The following is a 23502-nucleotide window of genomic DNA, read 5'->3' on the forward strand; positions in this document are numbered from 1 at the left end:
GATACCCCAATATCCCATGGGACCCCCCCCGATCCCCAGAAATCCCTAAAACTCCCCCCCCCAATAAAAGGCCCCAAGGCCAATAAAATGTCATTAAAAGAAGGGAAAATGTGTTTAAAGAAGGAAAAATCCGGATTAAAGCGAAGGAAACGCAAAGGAACGGGGGGAAAAAGGACTTAAAAGGGGGTAAAATTGAAATTAGAAGAGAAAAAATGGAATTAGAGGGGAGAAAATTCAAATTAAAGGAAAAAAAAAGGAATTAGAAGGGGGAAATTCAAATTAAATGAGAAAAAAAGTGGAATTAGAGGGGGGAAATTAGAATTAAAGGATAAAAATGGGATTAAATGGGGGAAACAGGATTAAAGGAGGGGAAATGGGATTAAAGGAGGAAATGGGATTAAAGGGGGGGAGACAGGATTAAAGGGGGAGGAACTGGATTAAAGGGATGGAAATGGGATTAAGGGAGGAGGAAATGGGATTAAAGGGATGGAAATGGGATTAAAGGGGGAGGAAACGGGATTAAAGGGGGAGGAAAAGGGATTAAAGGGGGAGGAAAAGGGATTAAAAGGGGGAACGGGATTAAAGGGGAAGGAGCTGGATTAAAGGGGGAGGAAACAGGATTAAAGGGGGAGGAAACGGGATTAAAGGGGGAGGAACTGGATTAAAGGGGGAGGAAACGGGATTAAAGGGGGGGAAATGGGATTAAAGGGGAAGGAACTGGATTAAAGGGGGAGGAAATGGGATTAAAGGGGGAAGAAACTGCATTAAAGGGGAGGAAACTGCATTAAAGGGGGAGGAAATGGGATTAAAGGGGGAGGAACTGGATTAAAGGGATGGAAATGGGATTAAAGGTGGAGGAAACGGGATTAAAGGGATGGAAATGGGACTAAAAAGGGGGAGGAAACGGGATTAAAGGGGGAGGAAATGGGATTAAGGGGGGAAATGGGATTAAAACAGGGGAAATGGGATTAAAAGGGGGGAAATGGGATTAAAGGGGGGGAAAGGGATTAAAGGGCAGATCTCAGCCCCCCCCCGCCAAAAAAAAGAAGCGGATCCGGGTTATAAAAAGAAAAAAACCCGACAAGTTTTTATTTAAATAAACCCTAAAGAGGGGGGAGGACGACGACTTGGGGTGGGGGGGGAAGCGGGCGGGGGGGGGGGGACAGTTTAGAAAAAACCTACAGTTTAAAAGTCACCCTGCCCCCCCCGCCCCCTCCTCCCACCCCCCCTAGCAAAATAAGTGTATTAAACCCCAAAAAATCAACCAAAATCCAACCACCCCCCCCCCCAAAAAAAAAAAGGGAAATTTGGGGAGCAAGGAGGGGTTGTTTGTTTTTTTTTTTTGGGGGGGGAGGCAGGATGCCGGTTTTACTCTTGATTTTACTCAGCTTCCCCCCCCAAAATGTTATTTTCTCACACTGGGAAGGGCTCCCCCCACCCCAAATCCCAGAGAGAGGGGGAAGGGGGGGGGGAGGGCTCAGCTGAAATGGCATGGGGGGGGGAAATGGGGGATACACCCCCAAATAGGGGGTGGGGGGGAGCCCCAAACTGGGATTGGATCCCAAACTGGGGGGGTCGCATGTAGGATCAATCTCCTGGGTCCCCCCCATGGTGCTGGAATGGGAACAGGGCGCGAAAAATCCATGGGGGGGGACACGGCACCAAATTCAGCCCCTTCGGGCCCCCCCCCGGCATTTTGGGGGGCGCAGCAGTTTGTCTTGTGGGGGGGACACATACAGAAGGTCCTTCTGATCTTCTCCACCATTCCCAATCCGCGGAATTGGAAGAACTGAGGGGGGCGCCCCCTTCCAGGGCTGGGGGGGGGGGGGTCTTCATGCTTTTCCTCCCACTCCAAACTCTTCAGAAAGGAGAAGAAACTCCCGAAAATCCATGAAGAACCAGCAAAATGGGGGGGGGGGGGGCGCGCCACCCCAAATCGAAGAAGTTGGGGTTTGGCTCGGAGCCTTTCCTGAGGTGGGGGGGGGCAATTCAGGAATAAAATCTTGGGGGGGTGGGAATGGTAAAGAAAAAGGAATTTTCTCAGCTCCTGCTGGGATTTGTCCGGCTTGGCCGCCAAGTTCTGTTCAGCTGGAAGTCGGAGCCGGAATTTTAGAGGGGGGGTGTGGAAATCCAGGAAGAAAAAGGAGAAAAAAAGCGCAGGGGGTGGGGGGGGAAGGAAATAAAAATATTCCCCCCCCCTTGCAGCTGCCGTCGGCATCCGGGTTCGGCTCCTAAAGCAGCAGCTGCGAGTCGGGGGTCTTGGTTTGGCAACCTTGGCACATTCGTTTGTGTCTCAGGAGCCGGTCTGTGCGGGAGAAGCTCTGCGGGAGGAAAGGGGGGGGGGTTAGGAAAGCCCTGGGGGGGGTAAAAATGCCCCTGGGGGGGGTATTTTCCCCTGGATTTGCCCCCCCACCAGCAGTACCTGCATGCAGCGCTCGCACTGATAAGGTTTCTCGCCGCTGTGGACGCGCTTGTGGCGCTCCAGGTGGTATTTCTGGATGAAGCGCATGTCGCAGACGTCGCATTCGAAGGGTTTCTCGCCTGGGGGGGGCAAAAAAGCAGTTAGAGGGGGTGAAAGGGGTAATTAGAGCTCATTAGGGGAGCTGCTAACGAAGCCGGGGAGCGATCAGGGTGAGGATGTGGCTCTTGAGGCAAGAGCGGCTGCAAAAGGCATAAAGAGGTGAGTAAAGCCCTTCCCCATCCTTGGGGACCCCCCCAAATATCCCTGGAGACCCCCCTAATATTCCTAGGACCCCCCCAATACCCCTGGGGATGCCCTCTAACATCCTTGGGGATCCCTAAATCTTCTCAACCTTGGGGACCCCCCTTCATTCCTGGGACTTCCCCCCAAATATCCCTGGGGACCCCCCCAATATCCCCGGGGATCCCTAAAACCCTTCCCCAACCCTGGGGACCCCTCCAAATCTTCAGGGACCCACCCCCCTACACCCTTGGGGATCCCTAAAACTCCACCCCAAACCTGGGAACCATCCAAATCTCCAGGGACCCCCCCAATATCCCTGGGGATCCCTAAAACCAATCCCCAACACTGGGGACCCCCCCCAAAATCCCTGGGGATCCCTAAAACTCCTCTCCATTCTTGGAGATCCCCCCCATCCCTAGGACCCCCCCTACATCCTTGGGGATCCCTAAAACCCCTCCCCAACTCTGGGGACCCCCCAGATCTCCAGGGCCCCCCCCATATCCCTGGGAAACCCCCTTCGATTCTCAGGGATCCCCAAATCCAACCCCATGCTATGTGTGGCCCCCCCCCTTCCACACTCAATAAAAAGCCCCAAGTCCAATAAAATGTCATTAAAAGAAAGGAAAAGGGGCTTAGAGAAGGGAAAAATCTGGATTAAAGTGAGGGAAACGCGGCTTAAAGCCAGGGAAACGCGGCTTAAAGCCAGGGAAACACAAAGAAATGGAGGAAAAATGGTCTTAGAGGGGGGAAAATTCAAATTAAAGGCAAAAAAAGTGGAATTAGAGAATGGAAAATTAGAATTAAAGGAGAAAAATGGCATTAAAAGAGGGGAAATCAGAATTAGAGGGGGGAATGAGAATCGAGGAGGGGGGAATTGGAATTAGAGCGGGGGGAAACCGGATTGGGGGGTGGGGGGAACCGGACTGAGAGGAGGGGGAAACCGGATTGAGGTGGGGGGGGGAAACTGGAATCGAGATTGGGGGGGAACCAGATTGAGTGAAGAGGAAATCGGATTGAGAAGGGGAGAAATCGGATTGAGAGAGAGAAATTGGATTGAGAGGGGCAGAAATCGGATTGAGAGGGGCAGAAATCGGATTGGGAGGGGCAGAAATCGGATTAGAAGGGGCAGAAATCGGATTGGAAGGGAGAAATTGGATTGAGAGGGGCAGAAATTGGATTGAGGGGGCAGAAATTGGATTGAGAAGGGCAGAAATCGGATTGAGAGGGGCAGAAATCGGATTGAGGGGGGCAGAAATCGGATTGAGGGGGAGAAATCAGATTGAGAGGGGCAGAAATCGGATTGGGAGGGGCAGAAATCGGATTGGGAGGGGCAGAAATCGGATTGGAAGGGAGAAATTGGATTGAGAGGGGCAGAAATCGGACTGAGAGGGGCAGAAATCAGACTGAGAGGGGCAGAAATCGGATTGGGAGGGAGAAATTGGATTAGGAGGGGCAGAAATCGGATTGGGAGGGGCAGAAATCGGATTGAGAGGGAAGGAACCAGAATCAAGAAGAGAAACTGGAATCGAGAGGAGGGGGAAATCGGAATCCAGAGGGGGAAATCGGAATCGAGAGGAGAGGGAAATCGGAATCGAGCGGAGAGGGAAATCAGAATCGAGAGGAGGGGGAAATCGGAATCGAGAGGAAGGGGAAATCGGAATCGAGAGGAAGGGGAAATCGGAATCGAGAGGAAGGGGAAATCGGAATCGAGAGGAAGGGGGAAAAACAGATTGAGAGGAGAGGGAAATTGGAATTGCAAGGAGCGGAAACCGAATTGAGAGGAAAGCCGGGTACCGGTGTGGATGAGGATGTGTCTCTTGAGGTGGTAGCTGCTGCGGAAGGCGCCGAAGCAGTGCTCGCAGATGAAGTTCTTGGGGATGCCGAGCTGGAAGGAGCCGTTCTGTTTGATCACCACCACCTAGGGGGGGCAAAGACCCCCCCGTCAGCGGGGAGGGGGCACCTCCTGCCCCAACCCCGGGGCCCCCTCCCCGCCGCCCTGCGCCTGCCGGAGCCGCGGGAAGCGTCCTCCTCCTCCTCCTCCTCCTTCTGCGGGGCGGCAAACCTGGCTGCCGAGGCGGGATCCTCTCCGGGAGGAGCGGCTGGGTCCCTCGGCGCCTGCCACCCGCTTGCGGCGCTGGCACGGGGAGGGAGGGAGGGAGGGTGAGATGCGCCCGTCGCCCCCGAATCGCGCCTCAAACCGCACCCAGCCACACCCCAAACCAAGACCCAAACCCAAGACCTCAAACCGGGACCCTAAACCGAGGCTTTAAACCAAGACCCTAAACCGGGACCCTAAACCGGGACCCCAAATCAAGACCCCAAACCAGGACCCTAAACCGGGACCCAAACTGAGATCCTAAACTATGACCCTAAACCGAGACCCAAACCGAGATCCTAAACTATGACCCTAAACCGAGACCCAAACTGAGACCCTAAAGTGAGACCCAAACCGTGATCCAAAACCGGGACCCTAAACCAAGAGCCTAAACTGAGATCCTAAACCGGGACCCTAAACCGAGAGCCAAACTGAGATCCTAAAGTGAGACCCAACCCGTGATCCAAAACCAGGACCCTAAACCGAGACCCAAACTGTGATCCAAACCTGAAACCCTAAACCGAGACCCAAACTGAGACCCTAAAGTGAGACCCAAACCATGATCCAAAACCAAGACCCTAAAGTGAGACCCAACCCATGATCCAAAACCAGGACCCTAAACTGAGACCCAAACCGAGACCCTAAAGTGAGACCCAACCCGTGATCCAAAACCGGGACCTTAAACCGAGACCCAAACCGAGACCCTAAAGTGAGACCCAACCCGTGATCCAAAACCGGGACCCTAAACCGAGACCCAACCCGTGATCCAAAACCAGGACCCTAAACCGTGACCCTAAACTGAGACCCCAAATCGAGACCTTAAACCGAGACCCTAAAGCGAGACCCAAACCTGCCTTCTTAATGGATTTCTTGGGCTGCGAGGCCTCGGGCGTCTCGTCCTCCTTGCGGCTGCGCGGCTTCTCGTCCTGACGCAGAGACTGTAGAAATGGGGAAAGGGAATTAAAGGAGGAAAAAAAGGGGAGATGGAGGGCTCGAGGGGCAAGAAAGCGGAGCTCAAGGGGGTAAAATGTGCAGCTCGGGGGGCAGAAAGTGGAGCTCGAGGGGGATAAAGGGGAGCTTGAGGGGATAAAGGGGAGCTCGGGGGGATAAAGGGGAGCTCCAGGGGGATAAAGGGGAGCTCCAGGGGGATAAAGGGGAGCCCAGGGGGATAAAGGGGGGCTCGGGGGGGATAAAGGGGAGCTCAAGGAGGGATAAAGGGGAGCTCAGGGGGGATAAAGGGGAGCTTGAGGGGATAAAGGGGAGCCTGAGGAGGGATAAAGGGGAGCCTGGCGGGGATAAAGGGGAGCTCGAGGGGATAAAGGGGAGCTCGAGGAGGGATAAAGGGGAGCTCGAGGGGGATAAAGTGGAATTAAAGGGGGGGAAACTCAGAATTAACGGAGGAGGAAATGGGCATTAACACAGGAGGGAAATTAAAGAAGGAGACTGTTGGAAGTAAAGGGGAGGGGGAAGTTGGAAGTAAAGGGGGGGGAAGTCGGAATTAAAGAGGAGGGAAATCGGAATTAAAGACGAGAAAACTCGAAATTAAAGAGCAGGGAAGTAGGAATTAAAAGAGTAGGGAAGTCGCAATTAAAAGAGGAGGGAAGTCGAATTAAAGAGTGGGGTGGTTGCAATTAAAGAGTGGAGTAGTTAGAATTAAACAGAAGGAAAACGGAATTAAGGAGGAAAAAAGTCATAATTAAAGAGGAGGGAAAGTGGAAGCAGAGAAGGAAATAAACAGAATTAAAAGGGGGGAAATGGGAAGGGAAAGAGGGAAACGGGAAGGCGAGGGGGCAGCGTCTCCCGTACCAGCACGTCGGGGCTGCCGCCCCTCTCGCGGCTCTCGCCCGCCTTGGCGCTCTGCTTGGGCATCATCTTCTTGCTGGCCAGGGTGGGGACGAGGCAGACGCCGGAGAGGCCCTCGCAGGCCAGCAGGCTCGCCTGCGGAGAGCGAGAGGGGCCCTGCTCCAGCACCCCCCCGCCGGCCCCCCCCTCCCTATTTATCCCCACACACCCTGCGCCCCAAAAAAAGACACCAAAACAAATCAAACCCCCCCCTTTTTTTTTTTTTTTTGGGTTTTTTTTTTTTTGGGTGTTTTTTTTTTTTTTTGCAGTGGGGACCCCAACGGCTACCGGGAGAGGTCGGGCGACGGCTGGCGGGACGCGCTGCGGGGCCGCGGCGGAGGGGAACCGCGCTCGCCCCTTCCCTGCTGGGCTTCGGAGAGCTCGGGGAACGGGTGGGAAAATTGGGGGCTCATTACCTGAGCCATCTTGTGTCTGTCTGTCTGTCTGTCTGTCCTCGACAAACGGATCGCGACAGTTCCTTGGCCTTAACGCTCGCCCAGGAACAGCGCGTTTTTAACGATAGAAAGGAGGGTTTCAGGTTAACGGATTATTTTGGTTTTTGGTTTGTTTTTTTTTTTTTATGTTTTGCCGGGTTCATCCAGTACCCGCCACTTCGCCGACATCTTGACCGCGGGCTCCTTCTTCAGCCCCCGGGGGGGGCGGCCGCCGCCCCCACCGCTGCCGCTTACAGGGGGCGCATCCCCGGCGCCCGGTGGGGGGGGGACAACGGCGTCGCCCTTGGGTCTTCGCCTGTGGGGAGGGAGGGGGGGTTATGGGGCAGCGGGGGGGCCTGCTGGGGGAGGAGGGGGGTTGGGAAAGGGGTGGGGGGGCTCAGACCTTCACTTGCGGGAAGGGAGGGGGGGTTATGGGGCGGGGGGGGCCTAGAGAATGAGGAGGGGGGGTTGGGAAAGGTGGGGGGGGCTCAGATCTGCACCTGCGGGAAGGGAGGGGGGGTTATGGGGCGGGGGGGGCCCCTGCATGGGTTGGGGGGGCTCAGATCTTCACCTGCGGGAAAGGAGGGGGAGTTATGGGGCAGGGGGGGGCCTAGAGAATGAGGAGGGGGAGTTGGGAAAGGGGTGAGGGGGCTCAGATCTGCACCTGCGGGAAGGGAGGGGGGGTTATGGGGCAGGGGGGGGCCTAGAGGGTGAGGAGGGAGGTGGGTGAATGGGGGGACCCCGGGAGAAAAAAGAGAGGTGGGAAAGGGGGGGGGGAAGGGGGCAGGAGAGGACCCTAGGGGGTGGGTGGGGGGGCTATGGGGCAGGGGGGGACCCTGCATGGGTTGGGGGGGCTCAGATCTTTGCCTCTGGGAAGGGAGGGGGGGTTAAGGGGCAGCGGGGGGGCCTGCTGGGGGAGGAGGGGGGGTTGGGAAAGGGGTGGGGGGGCTCAGATCTTCACCTGCGGGAAGGGAGGGGGAGTTATGGGGCAGGGGGGGGCCTAGAGAATGAGGAGGGGGGGTTGGGAAAGGGGTGAGGGGGCTCAGATCTTCACCTGCGGGAAGGGAGGGGGGGTTATGGGGCAGGGGGGGGCCTAGAGGGTGAGGAGGGAGGTGGGTGAATGGGGGGGGCACAGGGAGAAAAGAGGGAGGTGGGAAAGTGGGGGGGAAGGGGGCAGAAGAGGACCCTAGGGGGTTGGGGGGGGGCTATGGGGCAGGGGGGGCCCTGCATGGGTTGGGGGGGCTCAGATCTTCACCCGCGGGAAGGGAGGGGGGGTTATGGGGCAGGGGGGGGCTAGAGGGTGAGGAGGGGGGTGGGTGAATGGGGGGGGCACAGGGAGAAAAGAGAGAGGTGGGAAAGGGGGGTGACAAGGGGGCAGGAGGGGACTCTGGGGGGTGAGGGGTGTCACTGAGTGGGGGGGACGCAAGGGAGGGGGGGTGACCCGGTGTTGGGGGGATCCGTGGGGGGCTAAGATGGAACGAAGGGGGTCCTGGGAGTTGGGGGGGGGTGTCTCAGGGTTGGGGGGGCACAAGCTGGGGGGTCAAACTGAGGGGGAGGGGATTCACAAGAGAGGGGGGTGACTCTGTGCTGGGGGTGGGGGGCGATGACATGGGGGCAGAGGGGGGTCCCAGGGAGTTGGGGGGAGGGCTGTGCCCCTGCCTGGGGGGGGGAATTGGAGTAGGGGGGGACATAAGCGGGGATCCTGTGTCGAGGGGGTCCTGGAGGGGGTGACATGGGGAGAGAGGGGGGGTCTCGGGGTAGGTGGGGGAACAAGCTGGGGGGGTTCCGGGAGGGGCCTGACTGTATGGGGGATCACTGAGAGGGGGGAGACACAAGGTGGGGAGGGACGGACCCTGTGTTGTGGGGGTGCGACATGGGGGCAGAGGGGAGTCCCAGGGAGTTGGGGGGGGGGGGGCCTGTGCCCCTGCCTGGGGGGGGTCTCGGGGGAAACAAGCTGTGTGTAGGGACTGTTATAGGGAAGTGGGGGCGGGGGGAGACCCTGTGTTGGGGGCGGGGGGGGCGACATGGGGGCGGGGGGGGGGGGGCCCGGGGAGGCGGGGGCACCTCTGACCCCCTCCCCACCCCCGTGCGGCTCCCGGGGAAGGGTCCCGGTGGGGGTGAAGGGAGCCCCCGGCGATCCAGGGGCGGCCCCCGGTGGGTCCCACGACGCCTGCGCGCTGCCTCCCCCCCGCTTCCTCCCCCTCTCCGGTTCCCGTTCCCGTTGCCGTTCCCGCCGCGGGGGGGGGAGGGGGGCGGGGCGCAGGGCGGTCCGGCGAGGCTCTCGCGTTCGCCCCCCCCCGCCCCCGGGGCCCCGCCGCCGCCGCCACCGCCCCCCCGCCCCGCCCCGGCGCTCGGGGGGTGGGAGGAGGCGTGGGGGAGGCGGTCCCGTACCTGCCGCGGTCCCGCCGCGCTCGGCTCCGCGCCGCCCCGCGACCTCACGAACCGCGGCCCCGGCTCCCCCCGCCTCGGCCGCCGCCGCCGGCCCGGAACCGGAAACGGCCGCGCGCGGCGGCGCTTCCGGTTGGGGCAGGGCGGGAAAAGGAAAGGGGCGGGGAGGGGGAAAAAAGAGGGCATCGCGCATGCGCAGAGCGCAGAGGAGAAGCCGCGCGTCGCCATCTTGAAAGCGGGCTGTAGGGGCAGGGCGGGAAGGGGAAAGGAAAAAGCCAGGAGTGCGCATGCGCAGAGAGCAGAGAGGAAGCCGAGCGCCGCCATCTTGGAAGCGGGCAGTGTGGGCTGGGCTGGGGCTGGGTGAGGAAGGGATCTCAAAGCGCAGCCAGTTCCAACCCCTGCAGGGACACCTCCCACTGGATCAGGGCCTCCAAACCTTATCCAACCTGCTCTGAAACACCTCCAGGGATGGGGCAGCCACCACTGCTCTGGGCAGCCTGGGCCAGGGTCTCCTCACCCTCACAGGAGAACATTTCCTCCTAAGATCTCACCTCCATCTCCCCTCTCTCAGCTCAAAATCAGTCCCCTCATCCTATTCCTGCTCTCCCTGGTCAGACCCGGCGTGGCCAGCAGGGCCAGGGAGGTTCTTCTCCCTCTGGCCTCGGCCCTGGGGAGACCGCTCCTCGAATCCTGGGGTCAGTTCTGGGCCCTCCCCACAAGAAGGATGTTGAGGCTCTGGAGCGAGTCCAGAGAAGAGCAAGGAAGCTGGGGAGGGGGCTGGAGAAGAAGAGGAGCGGCTGAGAGAGCTGGGGGTGTTTAGCCTGGAGAAGAGGAGGCTGAGGGGAGACCTCATTGCTCTCTGCAACTCCCTGAGAGGAGGTTGTGGAGAGGAGGGAGCTGGGCTCTTCTCCCAAGGGCCAGGGGACAGGACGAGAGGGAATGGCCTCAAGCTCCACCAGGGGAGGGTCAGGCTGAACATTAGGAAAAAATATTTCATGGAAAGGGTCATAGGGCAGTGGCAGAGGCTGCCCAGGGAGGGGGTTGAGTCCCCTTCCCTGGAGGGGTTTAAGGGACGGGTGGACGAGGCGCTCAGGGACATGATTTAGTGCTTGATGGGAATGGTTGGACTCAATGATCCAAGAGATCTTTTCTAACCTGGTGATTATATGATTCAAGAGCCCCTCCCCAGCTTTCCTGGAGCCTCTTTTGGGCCTGGAAGCTGCTCTAAAGTCTCTTCAATCCCAACTCTCTCAGCCTGTCCTCATACGGGAGGTTCTCCAGCCCTTGGATCGTCTCCGTGGCCTCCTCTGCCCTCACTCCACCAGCTCCGTGTCCTCCCTGTGCTGAGGACTCTGGAACTGGACACAACACCCCTGGGGGGTGGCTGCCCCCCAGTTTTGCCCCTTCCCCCTCCCATCCCACTGTCCCCCCTTCCTGCTGTGTCCCCACATCCCTCTGCGTCTCCTATATTCCTCCACATCCCTTCCATCCCTCCATGTCCCCCCATCCTTCCATGCTGCACCTATCCCTGTGTCCCCTCATCCCTCCATGTCACTCTTCATCCTGCTGTGTCTCCCCATCTTTCCATGTCCCTTCCGTGTCCCCTATCTCTCTGTGTGGTCCCCCATCCCTCCATGTCCCTTCTGTGTCCCCCACACATCCCCTCATCCCTCCGTGTCTCCGCATCCCTCCATGTCCTACTTCATCCTGTTGTGTCCCCCCATCTAATTGTGTCCCCCATCTTTCCATGTCCTTTCTGTGTCCCCCATCCTTCTGTGTCCCTCTCCATCCTGTTGTGTCCCCTCCATCCCCCTTCCGTGTCCCCCATCCCTCCGTGTCCCCTTCCATCCTGTTGTGTCCCCTCCATCCCCCTTCCGTGTCCCCCCATCCCTCCGTGTGTCCCCCATCCCTCCATGTCCCCTTCCATCCTGTTGTCCCCCCATCCCTCCATGTCACCCTGTCTTTCCATGTCCCTTCTGTGTCCCCCCATCCCTCCGTGTCACCCTTCATCCTGCTGTGTCTCCCTATCTTTCCGTCTCCCTTCCGTCTCCCCCCCATCTCTCTGTGTCCCCCCCATCCCTACATGTCCTGCCCGTGTCCCCCTCCATCCTGTTGTGTCCCTCCATGTCCCCCCATCCCTCTGTGTCCCCCCCAATTCCCAAGGACCCCCCCTTCCCCCTCTTGTCCCGCTCCTCCCTCAGGCTCCCCATGGACTTTGTCCCCTAACGTGGCCGCGAGATCCCAGCCTGCGCCAGGGCGGAGCCCTGTGGGAACCCCCATTCTCAGAGCTGGGGGGCCAGGACAGCCTTGGGGGGGGGGGGTCCTTTTTTTTGGGGGGGGGGGCAATGGCTGAGAGCATCCAGCTGGAGCATCCCGGCTCGGACCGCGTGGCCGGCGAGGCGTTCCTGCGGGAAGCCCTCCAGATCCTGCTGGAGGAGGGTGTGCGCAAGGGCACCGACGTGGCCCAGAAGGTTGGAGCTTTGGGGATCCCCCCCTATCCCCCAAAACTTGGGATATGGGGGGTCCCCATCCCCACCCCAGCGCGTCCCTTGGTCCAGGTCTGCGAGTGGAAGGAGCCGGAGGAGCTGCGGGAGCTGCTGGACCTGGAGCTGCGGAGCCACGGCGAGCGGCCGGAGGAGCTCTTGGAGCGCTGCCGCCTCGTCCTGCGCTACAGCGTCAAGACAGGTCAGCCCAGTGCTCCCAGTGCAGCCCCAGTGCTCCCAGTGCAGCCAAGACAGCTCCCAGTTTAGCCCTGACTACTCCCAGCTCAAATCCATGGCTCCTAGTTTAGCCCTAACTACTCCCAGGTCAGCACCAGCTGCTCCCAGTTCAAATCCATAGTTCCCAGTGCAGCCCCAGCTGCTCCCAGTTCAAATCCATGGGTCCCAGTGCAGCCCCAGTGCTCCCAGTGCAGCCCTGACTACTGCCAGTGCAGCCCCACTGCTCCCAGTTCAAATTCATGGCTCCCAGTGCAGCCCTGACTACTCCTAGTGCAGCCCCAGTGCTCCCAGTTCAAATCCATGGCTCCCAGTGCAGCCCTGACTACTCCCAGTGCAGCCCCAGTGCTCCCAGTTCAAATCCATGGGTCCCAGTGCAGCCCCCAGCCGCTCCCAGTTCAAATCCATGGCTCCAGTGCAGCCCTGACTACTCCCAGTGCAGCCCCAGTGCTCCCAGTTCAAATCCATAGCTCCCAGTGCAGCCCCAGCTGCTCCCAGTTCAGCCCCAGTGCTCCCAGTTCAAATCCATGGCTCCCAGTCCAGCCCTGACTGCTCCCAGTCCAGCCCTGTCTACTCCTAGTGCAGCTCCAGTGCTCCCAGTTCAAATCCACGGCTCCCAGTGCAGCCCCAGCTGCTCCCAGTTCAGCCCCAGTGCTCCCAGTTCAAATCCATGGCTCCCAGTCCAGCCCTGTCTACTCCTAGTGCAGCTCCAGTGCTCCCAGTTCAAATCCACAGCTCCCAGTGCAGCCCCAGTGCTCCCAGTTCAAATCCACGGCTCCCAGTGCAGCCCCAGCCGCTCCCAGCGCAGCCCCAGTACTTCCAGTTCAGCTTCCCGGCACCAGACACGTCCCCACTGGTGTCCCCATCCCATGTATCTCTGGATGCCGCCCCGCTCCCCTCACTGCCATTGTCCCCTCCTGGCCGTGTCCCCATGGGGTTGGTGTCCCACGGGGTGGGTGGCTCCTGTCCCCTGCCCCTCACGCTGTGTCCCCCCCCCTCCCCAGGTCACCCCCGGTTCTTCAACCAGCTCTTCTCGGGGTTGGATCACCACGCGCTCGCCGGGCGCCTCATCACCGAGACGCTCAACACCAGCCAGTGCGTGAGGGGTGGGGGACGGGACGGGGACAGGGGGGTCAGGGGAGAGGGACAGGGGGGGATTTGGGGGTGTCGTGGCAGCGGGACCCCCACCCGTGTCCCCCCAGGGCCACCTACGAGATCGCCCCGGTGTTCGTGCTGATGGAGGAGGCTCTGCTGGCCAAGCTGCGCGAGATGGTGGGATGGAGCAGCGGTGACGGCATCTTCGCCCCCGGTACCGCCTGGGGTCCCTGGCCCCGTCCCTCACCCCCTGTGACCCTGGTGGTGCCTTGTCCCCATCCCTGTCACCCAGTGGTGGTTTGCTCCTGTCCTTGTCCCCATCCTTGTGACTCCAGTGATGCCTTGTCCCCATATGGCTGTCCCCATTGCTGTCCTTGTCCCCATCCCCATCCTTGTCCCCATGGCTGTCCCCATCCCTGACCCCCTGTGACCGTGGTGGTGCCTTGTCCCCATCCCTGTCACCCGATGGTGGTTTGCTCCCAGTCTTGTCCCCATCCTCGTCCCCATCCCTGTCCTTGTGATCTGGTGGTGGTTTCTTCCCAGTCTTGACCCTATCCTTGTCCCCATCCCCATCCTTGTGACTCCAGTGATGCCTTGTCCCCATGACTGTCCCTGTCCCCATCCTTGTCCCCATCTCCATCCCTGTGACCTGGTGGTGGTTTGCTCCTGTCCCTGTCCCCATCCCTGTCCCCCTGTGACCCTGGTGGTGCCTTGTCCCCATCCCTGTCACCCAGTGGTGGTTTGCTCTTGTCCTTGTCCCCATCCTCATCCTTGTGACTCCAGTGATGCCTTGTCCCCATGGCTGTCCTCGTCCCCATCCTTGTCCCCATGGCTGTCCTCATCCCCATCCCCATCCTTGTCCCCATGGCTGTTCCTGTCCCCATCCCTGTCCCCATCCCTGACCCCCTGTGACCCTGGTGGTGCCTTGTCCCCATCCCTGTCCCCCGATGGTGGTTTCTTCCCAGTCTTGTCCCCATGCTTGTCCCCATCCCTGTCCCTGTGATCTGGTGGTGGTTTCTTCCCATCCTTGTCCCCATCCTTGTCCCCATCCCCATCCTTGTGACTCCAGTGATGCCTTGTCCCCATGGCTGTTCCCGTCCCCATCCTTGTCCCCATCTCCATCCCTGTGACCTGGTGGTGGTTTGCTCCTGTCCCTGTCCCCATCCCTGTCCCCCTGTGACTCCAGTGGTGCCTTGTCCCCATCCCAGTCACCCAGTGGTGGTTTGCTCCTGTCCTTGTCCCCATCCCCGTCCTTGTGACTCCAGTGATGCCTTGTCCCCATGGTTGTTCTCGTCCCCATCCTTGTCCCCATCCCTGTCCCTGTGACGTGGTGGTGGTTTGCTCCTGTCCCCATCCCTATCCCTGTCCCCATCCCTATCCCTGTCCCCATCGCCATCCTCGTCCCCATCCCTGTTCCTGTGACCTGGTGGTGGTTGTTCCCAGTCTTGTCCCCATCCCATTCTTTGTGACTCCAGCGATGCCTTGTCCCCATGGCTGTCCCCATGGCTGCCCTTGTCCCCATCCCTGTCCCTGTGACCTGGTGGTGGTTTGCTCCCGTCCCCATCCCCATCCTTGTCCCCATCCCCATCCTCGTCCCCATCCCTGTCCCCATCCATGTCCCTGTGATCTGGTGGTGCTTTGCTCCCAAGTCTCGTCCCCATCCTTGTCCCCATTCCCATCCTTGTCCCCATGGCTGTCCTTGTCCCCATCCTTGTCCCCATCACCATCCTTGTCCCCATCCTTGCCCCCATCCCTGTCCCTATGATCTGGTGGTGGTTTCTTCCCAGTCCTGTCCCCATCCTTGTCCCCATTCCCATCTTTCAGACTCCAGTGGTGCCTTGTCCCCATTCTTGTCCCCGTCCCTGTCCCTGTGATCTGGTAGTGGTTGGCTCCCAGTCTTGTCCCCATCCCTGTCCCCATCCCTGTCCCCCTCCTTGTCCCCTTGGCAGGAGGCTCCTTCTCCAACATGTTTGCCATCAACGTGGCTCGGTTCCAGCGTTTCCCTCAGAGCCGCCGGACGGGCAACTGGGCTCTGCCGCGCTTGGTCCTCTTCGCGTCCCAGGAGGTGGGTGGTGGGGACCAAGGGGACAGGGAGAGGGGACACGGGCTCAGCCTGGATCCGAGCCTCTCCCTTTCCCCAGAGCCACTACTCCATCCAGAAAGGAGCCGCCTTCCTGGGCATCGGCACCGACAACGTCCGCCTGGTCGCCACCGACGAGAGGTGGGAGGGGAAGGCCCTGGGGACCCTCATCCCAGCCTGTCCCCGCTGCCACCTCCCCGTGGTCCCCGTCCCCCAGGGGGAAGATGATCCCTGAGGAGCTGGAGAAGGAGATCCAGAGGGCGAAAGCCGAGGTGCAGCAGGGCTGGGGCAGAGCCGTCCACAAAGGGCTCCTCTGCCCCATCCCAACGTCCCCTCTCCCACCCCAACGTCCCCTCTCCCACCCCAACGTCCCCTGCCCCATCTCACTGTCCCCTGCCCCATCCCAGTGTCCTCAGACCCATCCCAATGTTCTATGTCCCATGCCAACCATGTCTCCTGCTCTATTCCATTGTCCCCAGCCCCATCCAGATGGCACATCCCCATGTTCTCTGTCCAATCCCAATGGTGTCCTCATCCCCATCACCATCCTGATGTCCCAATCCACATCCCAATGTCCCCAACACCATCCCGATGCCTCTACCCCCATCCCGATGTCCCCATCCCCATATTCCTTGCTCCATGCTGATGTCCCCATCCTCATGTTCTTGTCCTATCCCAATACTGTCCCCATCCCCATCCTGATGTCCCCATCCCAATGTCCCCATGCCCAGATTCCTTGTTCTATCCCGATGTCCCCATCCTGATGTCCCCACCTCCATATTCCTTGCTCCATCCTGATGTCCCATACGGACATCCCCGTCCCCATCCTTGTGTTCCTTGTCTTATCCCCCTAGTGCCCCCATCCCCATCCAGATGTCCCCATCCCCATATTCCTTGCTCCATCCCGATGTCCCAATCCTGATGTCCCTATCCCCATCCCAATGTCCCCATCCTGATATTCCCATCCTCATGTTCGTTGCCCTATCCCAAGTGTCCCTATCCCCATCCTGATGTCCCCATCTCCATCCCAATGTCCCTATCCTGATGATCCCATCCTCATGCTCCTTGCCGTATCCCAAGCGTCCCCATCCCCATTTTCCTTGCTCCATCCTGATGTCCCCATCCTGATGTCCCTATCCTCACGTTCCTTGTCCTATCCCAATAGTGCCCCCATCACCATCCCGATGTCCCTATCCCCATATTCTTTGCTCCGTTCTGATGTCCCCATCCCCATGTCCCCATCCCCATGTCCCCATCCCCATATTCCTTGCTTATCTTGATGTCCCCATCCTGATGTCCCCATCCCCATATTGCTTGCTCCACCTCGATGTCCCCACCTCAATGTCCCCATCCCCATATTCCTTGCTCCATCCTGATGTCCCCATCCCCATATTCCTTGCTCCATCCCCATGTCTCCATCCCCACAATCCTTGCTCCATCCCCATGTCCCCATCCCCATGTCCCCATCTCCCCATCCCTATATTCCTTGCTCCATCCCCCACGTCTCCATCCCCACAATCCTTGCTCCATCCCCATGTCCCCATCCCCATGTTCCCATCCCCATATTCCTTGCTCCATGTCCTCATCCTCATGTCCCCATCCTGACATCCCCATCTCCATCCCCATGTCTCCATCCCCATATTCCTTGCTCCATCCCCATGTCCCCATCCTGATATCCCCATCCCCATCCCCACGTCCCCATCCCCATCCCAACGTCCCCATCCCCATCCCAACGTCCTCATCCCCATCCCCACGTCCCCATCCCCATCCCAACGTCCTCATCCCCATCCCCACGTCCCCATCCCCATCCCCACATCCCCATCCCCATCCCCACGTCCCCATCCCCATCCCAACGTCCTCATGCCCATCCCCACGTCCCCATCCCCATCCCAACGTCCACATCCCCATCCCCACGTCCCCATCCCCATCCCCACGTCCCCATCCCCACGTCCCCATCCCCATCCCCACGTCCCCATCCCCATCCCCACGTCCCCATCTCCATCCCCACGTCCCCATCCCCATGTCCCCATCCCCACCGCGCTGTCCCCAGGGTGCGGAGCCGTTCCTGGTCTGTGCCACCAGCGGCACGACGGTCCTGGGCGCCTTCGACCCTCTGGGCAGCGTCGCTGCCGTCTGCCAGCGCCACGGGCTGTGGCTGCACGTGGACGTGAGGGAGGGGACAGGGGGGACACACGGACGGGTCCCCTGGCCCCCCCCCATTGCAGTGACACCCCTGTCCCCTCCCTGCCAGGCGGCCTGGGGTGGCAGCGCCCTCCTCTCCAGAAAACACCGGCACCTCCTGGCTGGCATCGAGAAGTGAGTCACCCCCCTATCCCAGTTGGGCTCCTCCCTTCCCAGTTTGGCCCCTCCCCATCCCAGTTTGAACCTTCACCATCCCGGTTTGGCCCCTCCCCATCCCAGTTTGGCCCCTCCCCATCCCAGTTTGCCCTCTCCTCATCCCAGTTTGGACCTTCGCACACCAGTTTGGACCCTCCCCACCCAGTTTGGACCTTCATCATCCTTATTTGGACCCTCCCATCCCAGTTTCAACCTTTCCCATCCCAGTTTGGCTGCTCCGTATCTCAGTTTGGCCCCTCCCTATCCCAGTTTGGACTTTCCTCATCCCAATTTTGACCCCCCCATCCCAGTTTGCACCCTCCCCATTCCAGTTTGGCCCCTCCCTATCCCAGTTTAGATCCTCCCCATCCCCATTTGGCCCCTCCCCATCCCAGTTTGAACCTTCACCATCCCGGTTTGAACCTTCACCATCCCAGTTTGGCCCCTCCCCATCCCAGTTTGGCCTTTCACCATCCCAATTTTGACCCCCCCATCCCAGTTTGGACCCTTCCATCCCAATTTGCCCCCTCCCCATCCCAGTTTGGCCCCTCCCTTCCCAGTTTGGCCCCCCCCAGCCCCCCCTCTCCCCCAGGGCTGACTCGGTGGCCTGGAACCCCCACAAGATGCTGGCAGTGGGGCAGCAGTGCTCAGCGTTCCTGCTCCGGGACAACTCGGTAGGTCCCACAGCCCCATGGCGACCCCCAACCTTGGGGTGACCCCCATCTCCCTCAGGTTCTCCTCCAACCTTGGGGTGACCACCATCTCCTCAGGTTCTCCTCCAACCTTGGGGTGACCATTATCTCCTCAGGGTCTCCTCCAGCGCTGCCACGGTGCAGGTGCCACCTATCTCTTCCAACGGGATAAGTTCTACGATGTCTCCTACGACACTGGGGACAAGACCCCGCAGTGCGGCCGCCGCGTGGATTGCCTCAAGCTTTGGCTCCTCTGGAAAGCCACCGGCACCGAGGGCCTCGCGCGGCGCGTGGAACGAGCCTTCGCCTTCACCCGGTGAGCACCACGAGCTCCTGGGGGCCCAGGCCAGGGTTGGGGTCTCCACCACCTCCAGGGATGGAGATTCCACCACCTCTAGGGTTGGAGACTCCTCCACCACCTTCAGGGTTGGAGACTCCACCACCTTCAGGGTTGGGGTCTCCACCGTCTCCAGGGATGGAGACTCCACCACCTCCAGGGATGGAGATTCCACCATCTCCAGGGTTGGGGTCTCCACCACTTCCAGGGTTGGAGACTCCACCATCTCTAGGGATGGAGATTCCACCACCTCCAGGGCTGGGGTCTCCACCACCTCCAGGGTTGGAGAATCCACCACGTGCAGGGTTGGGGTCTCCACCACCTCCAGGGATGGAGACTCCACTGTCTCCAGGGATGGAGATTCCACTACCTCCAGGGTTGGGGTCTCCACCATCTCCGGGGATGGAGGCTCCACCACCTCCAGGGTTGGAGAATCCACCACGTGCAGGGTTGGGGTCTCCACCATCTCTGGGAATGGAGACTCCACCACCTCCAGGGTTGGGGTCTCCACCACCCACAGGGATGGAGGCTCCACCGTCTCCAAGGACAGGGTCTCCACCACCCACAGGGATGGAGACTCCCCACCTCCCTGGGCAGCCTCTGCCAGTGCTCCACAACCCTTGCCATGAAGATCTTCCTGCTATCCACTCTAACCTTCTCCTGGTGCAACTTGAGGCCCATTCCTCACATTCCACCCCTTGTTCTTCGGGAGAAGAGCCCCACACCCACCTCACCACAACCTCCTTTTTGGGGATTGTAGAAAACAGTGAGGTCTCTCCCAGCCTCCTCTTCTCCAGACCAAACCCCACCAGGTCCCCCAGCTGCTCCTCAGAACCCCTGTTCTCCAGCCCCTTCCCCAGCTCCATTCCCTTCTCCAGATGCGCTCTAGCCCCTCAAGGTCTTTCTAGGAGTGAGGAACCCAAGAAGATGCCTCCATTCCCTTCTCCAGATGCGCTCTAGCCCCTCAAGGTCTTTCTAGGGGTGAGGAACCCAAGAAGATGCCTCCATTCCCTTCTCCAGATGCGCTCTAGCCCCTCAAGGTCTTTCTAGGAGCGAGGAACCCAAGGTTCTCCATCCCTGGAGGTGGTGGAGACCCTAAATCTGGAGATGGTGGAGTCCCCAAACCTGTAGATGGTGGAGTCTCCATCCCTGAGGGTGGTGGAGACCCCAACCCTGGAAGTGGTGGAGTCCCCATCCCTGGGGTTGGTGGGTGGACGAGGTGCTGAGGGACGGTTCAGCCGTGGACGGGGCTGGTTGGACTCGATGATCTCCAAGATCTCATCCCACCAAGCCACCCTCGGCTTCTCTGCTCCCCCCAGGTACCTGGCCGAGGAGATAAAGAGGAGGGACGGCTTCCAGCTGGTGCTGGAGGTACGGGGTGGGGTCAACCCGGTGTGTGTCCTCCCCATCACCCCCAGGTCTTGGAGCTCGGTTGGAAGCCCTGATCTTCCTCCTCCTCCTCTTCCAGCCTGAGTTCATCAACCTCTGCTTCTGGTTCGTGCCTCCTGGTCTTCGTGGCCAGGAGGGCGACCCCCATTACTGGTCCAAACTGGGGAAGGTGAGACCTTCATCCCCCACCTCCCAATGCCCATAAACCCCTCCAGAAGGTGACGGTGACCCCCTCGCTGTCCCCTGGCAGGTGGCTCCGGCCATCAAGGAGCGGATGATGAAGAAAGGCTCCATGCTGGTCGGCTACCAGCCCCACGGCCACAAGGTCAACTTCTTCCGCCAGGTGGTCACCAACCCCATGGTCACCAAGGCCGACCTCGACTTCTTCCTCGATGAGATCGAGAGGCTTGGGGAGGACCTGGGGGACACCCCATCCCACCCGGAGGCTCTCCCCAACCCCAAAACTCATCCCACCTCCACCAAGAACCCTCCCCAGCCCCATAACTGGTCCCATCTCCTCCAAGAACCCTCCCCAGCCCCATAACTCGTCCCGTCTCCATCTGGAATCCTTCCCAGCCCCATAACCACCTCCCCAACTCCACCTCGAGCCTTTCCCAGCCCCAAGGAACCGGAGCAGAAGACTCTTCTCCTCCCGGCTCCTGCCTCCCACTTCCAATGGGGAATAAAGCCGGGCAGGACTGGACACCCAACCCCACAACCGTGAAATAAAACCACTTTTACTGCTCTTCTCCGGCCGGGAGGTGGGTAGGTGGCCCTGGGCAGCCCCCTCGCTTCTCTTAGTCCTTCTGGAAGCTCTGGAGAAGATCGAGAAGCTCTGGATCGAGGCTGGCGGGGGCCAGGCAAGCCCAGAGACGCGAGGCCGTGGCCTCGTCCTTGTGCCGCCGCCTCCATTCCCGCAGCATCTCGAAGCTCTGCAGAACCACGCTGCGCGGGTTGTCCTCCCGGATTTGATCCAGGCGGTTCCTCTCCAAGCCCAGACACACGATTCCCACCTCCTGCCATTCTCGGCCTAGTTTTTGAGCGACCTGCATCAGCTCCTTCTCCGACAGGCGCCGAGGAGCCGAAAACGCCCTCGGTGAGGACACGCGATGGGCGTCTTCGTTCTTGGAGCAACCGCTGGCGTCTTCGTTCTTGGAGCAACCGTTGGCGTCTTCGTTCTTGGAGGAATCGTTGGCGTTTTCGTTCTTGGAGGAACCGTTGGTGGCTTCGTCCTCGGCGCCGGGGAGCTGGTATTTCTGGAGGAGGTCGTGGCGGCCGATCTGGCGCAGGAGCTCGGCGGTGACGCGCAGGGCCTGGCCCGGGAAGCGTTGGAGGAGGAGGCGGCAGAGATCGGGGCGCGTGGCCGGCAGGAGGAGGCCCAGCGGCACCTGCTCCTCCAGCAGGAATTTGAGGCTCTGGAACTGCTCGTCCGTCAGCGCTCGCTGCAGAGCCAGCAGCGTCTCCCGCTCGCCCTGCGCCATCGCCCCTGGGGGGCAAAGCGAAGCCCTGTGACCCACAGATTGGCAGGAGTTGGGGGTCCCAGTGACCCACAGATGGCCCTAAGGCACCCCCAGGGACCTATAGATTCCCAAAGGGCTTGGGGACTCCATCAGGGACCCATAGACTGCTCTGGGGGTCCCAGTGACCCACAGATTGCCCTGGGGCACCCTCTGACCCACAGATTGTCAGGGATTGGGGGTCCCCAGTGACCCACAGATGGCCCTGAGGCACCCCCAGGGACCTATAGATTCCCATAGGGCTTGGGGACTCCATCAGGGACCCATAGACTGCTCTAGGGGTCCCAGTGACCCACAGATGGCCCTGAGGCACCCCCAGGGACCTATGGATTCCCAAAGGGTTTGGGGACTCCCATCAGGGACCCACAGATAGCCCTGAGGCACCCCCTGTGACCCACAGATTGTCACAGGGCTTGGGGACTCAACTGGTGACCCACAGATTGCTCTGGGGCACCCTCTGACCCACAGATGGCCTGGAATTGGGGGTCCCAGTGACCCACAGATGGCCCTGGAACACCCTAGTGACCCACAGATTGTCCTAGAGCACCCTAGTGACCCACAGATTGCCATAGGGCTTGGGGACCCCATCAGGGACCCACAGATGGCCTGGGATTGGGGGTCCCAGTGACCCACAGATGGCCCTGGGGCTGGGGTTCCCCCCAGAACCCCCATTGTCCCTGATGCCCCCACTGCCCCCCCTTACCCCTCATCGCCCCAGACCCCCCTATCCCCCCCCCGCCCGCCATTTTCCGTTTCCCCCTCCCAGCCCCACATTGTCCCTGATCCCTCCACCGCCCCCCATCTTCCCTGCCCCCCCTTACCCCCCCGAAGTGCCCCCCATCGCCCCAGCCCCCCCATTTTCCCTGTCCCCCCCCCCGCACTGTCCCCTGTCTCCCCTCCCTCACCGCGTCCTCCTGTTCCCGCCGGGAGCTCAGGGCGGGAACGGGAGGGGGCGTGGCTTTTAAATTAGGGGCGTGGCCTTGGAAGACGAGCTCTTAAAGGGGGCGGGCCTCACAGACAGTTGTGAGCGTGGTTTAGGAAAGGGGCGTGGCTTAGGCGGGCCCCACTAATAGACGAGGTGACTTAATGAAACGCGTTCGCCTTTGGGGCGTGGCTTAGGCGAGGGGCGTGGCTTTAAGAGAGCGCGGCTATAAGAGGGGCGTGGCTCTATAGGGGCGTGGCTTATTCGTGGGGGCGTGGCCCGAGGGTGGGCGTGGCTAGTGTATTGGGCGAGGAGGGGGCGTGGCTTGGGGCAGTTGTGGGGGGGCAGGGGCAGCTCGGGGGGGCAGTTAGGGGGCCTCAGGGTAATTTCAGGGCACAAGGGGCAGCTCGGGGGGGCAGTTAGGGGCCCACAGGGTAATTTCAGGGCACAAGGGGCAGCTCGGGGGGGCAGTTAGGGGGACACAGGGCAATTTTAGGGCGCAGAGGGCAGCTCAGGGGAGCAGTTAGGGGGCCACAGGGTAATTTTAGGGCGCAGGGGACAGCTCGGGGGGGCAGTTAGGGGGACACAGGGCAATTTTAGGGCACAAGGGGCAGCTCGGGGGGGCAGTTAGGGGCCCACAGGGCAATTTCAGGGTGCAGAGGGCAGCTCTAGGGGCACGTTTGGGACGTGGGGGTCAGATCGAGGGGCATCTGGGGAGGGGCCTGGGGCAATTTGAAAGTACAGGGGCAACTCCGGGGGCAGATTTAGGAGCAAGGAGCAGCTCCAGGGGGCATTTAGGGGCCACGGGGGCATTTTCAGGGAGCAGGGAGCAGCTCCGGGTGCAGTTTTGGGCAACAAGGGCCACTCGATGGGGCAGTTAGGGGGGTCCTGGGGCAGTTTTGGAGGGCAGGGACGATTTCTGAGGGCAGTTTGGGGGGTCCGGGGCAGTTTGG

The 23502-nt window shown here is 60.4% G+C and overlaps 3 protein-coding genes across 4 annotated transcripts; 1 reads left to right on the forward strand and 2 right to left on the reverse strand.

Moving 5' to 3' along the window:
• Positions 1-1059: 1059 nt before the first annotated feature.
• ZNF740 (zinc finger protein 740) lies at positions 1060-9598 on the reverse strand. 2 transcript variants are annotated; one of them, XM_069878936.1, is made up of 8 exons: positions 9467-9598; positions 7247-7391; positions 6606-6737; positions 5654-5737; positions 4767-4838; positions 4499-4622; positions 2423-2541; positions 1060-2321 (listed from the first exon to the last, which is right to left on the reverse strand). In XM_069878936.1, the coding sequence occupies exons 2-8, from the start codon at positions 7262-7264 to the stop codon at positions 2232-2234; spliced, it is 639 nt and encodes a 212-aa protein (XP_069735037.1). In that variant the 5' UTR covers positions 7265-7391; positions 9467-9598; the 3' UTR covers positions 1060-2231. The 2 variants fall into 2 exon arrangements, with proteins under 2 accessions (XP_069735037.1, XP_069735038.1); XM_069878937.1 differs by lacking the exons at positions 7247-7391; positions 9467-9598 and adding an exon at positions 7058-7232.
• A 2210-nt stretch (positions 9599-11808) lies between these two features.
• On the forward strand, positions 11809-20814 carry CSAD (cysteine sulfinic acid decarboxylase). Its single transcript, XM_069878954.1, has 14 exons — positions 11809-11934; positions 12022-12148; positions 13185-13275; positions 13383-13489; positions 15225-15340; positions 15417-15496; positions 15573-15627; positions 17406-17522; positions 17607-17671; positions 18285-18366; positions 18501-18700; positions 20041-20092; positions 20190-20279; positions 20361-20814. The coding sequence occupies exons 1-14, from the start codon at positions 11809-11811 to the stop codon at positions 20652-20654; spliced, it is 1602 nt and encodes a 533-aa protein (XP_069735055.1). The 3' UTR covers positions 20655-20814.
• Positions 20815-20846: 32 nt separating this feature from the next.
• LOC138732413 (ankyrin-3-like) lies at positions 20847-22560 on the reverse strand. The gene is made up of 2 exons (XM_069879023.1): positions 22533-22560; positions 20847-21596 (listed from the first exon to the last, which is right to left on the reverse strand). The coding sequence occupies exon 2, from the start codon at positions 21589-21591 to the stop codon at positions 20908-20910; it is 684 nt and encodes a 227-aa protein (XP_069735124.1). The 5' UTR covers positions 21592-21596; positions 22533-22560; the 3' UTR covers positions 20847-20907.
• Positions 22561-23502: the final 942 nt, after the last annotated feature.

Source organism: Phaenicophaeus curvirostris, chromosome 30, assembly GCF_032191515.1.
Source record: "Phaenicophaeus curvirostris isolate KB17595 chromosome 30, BPBGC_Pcur_1.0, whole genome shotgun sequence".
NCBI classification, from domain to species: domain Eukaryota; kingdom Metazoa; phylum Chordata; class Aves; order Cuculiformes; family Cuculidae; genus Phaenicophaeus; species Phaenicophaeus curvirostris.

Bases quoted from the DNA above. Each gene is read 5' to 3' on its own strand.
- CSAD (XM_069878954.1), top strand. From the start codon at position 11,809: ATGGCTGAGAGCATCCAGCTGGAGCATCCCGGCTCGGACCGCGTGGCC. The intron at 12,149-13,184 runs GTCAGCCCAGTG...CCCCCTCCCCAG, and splicing joins GCGCTACAGCGTCAAGACAG to GTCACCCCCGGTTCTTCAAC. The intron at 13,276-13,382 runs GTGCGTGAGGGG...GTGTCCCCCCAG, and splicing joins GAGACGCTCAACACCAGCCA to GGCCACCTACGAGATCGCCC.
- ZNF740 (XM_069878936.1), bottom strand. The intron at 5,738-6,605 runs GTACGGGAGACG...CCATTTCTACAG, and splicing joins GCGGCAGCCCCGACGTGCTG to TCTCTGCGTCAGGACGAGAA. The intron at 2,322-2,422 runs GTACTGCTGGTG...TTCCTCCCGCAG, and splicing joins AGTGCGAGCGCTGCATGCAG to AGCTTCTCCCGCACAGACCG.
- LOC138732413 (XM_069879023.1), bottom strand. From the start codon at position 21,591: ATGGCGCAGGGCGAGCGGGAGACGCTGCTGGCTCTGCAGCGAGCGCTG.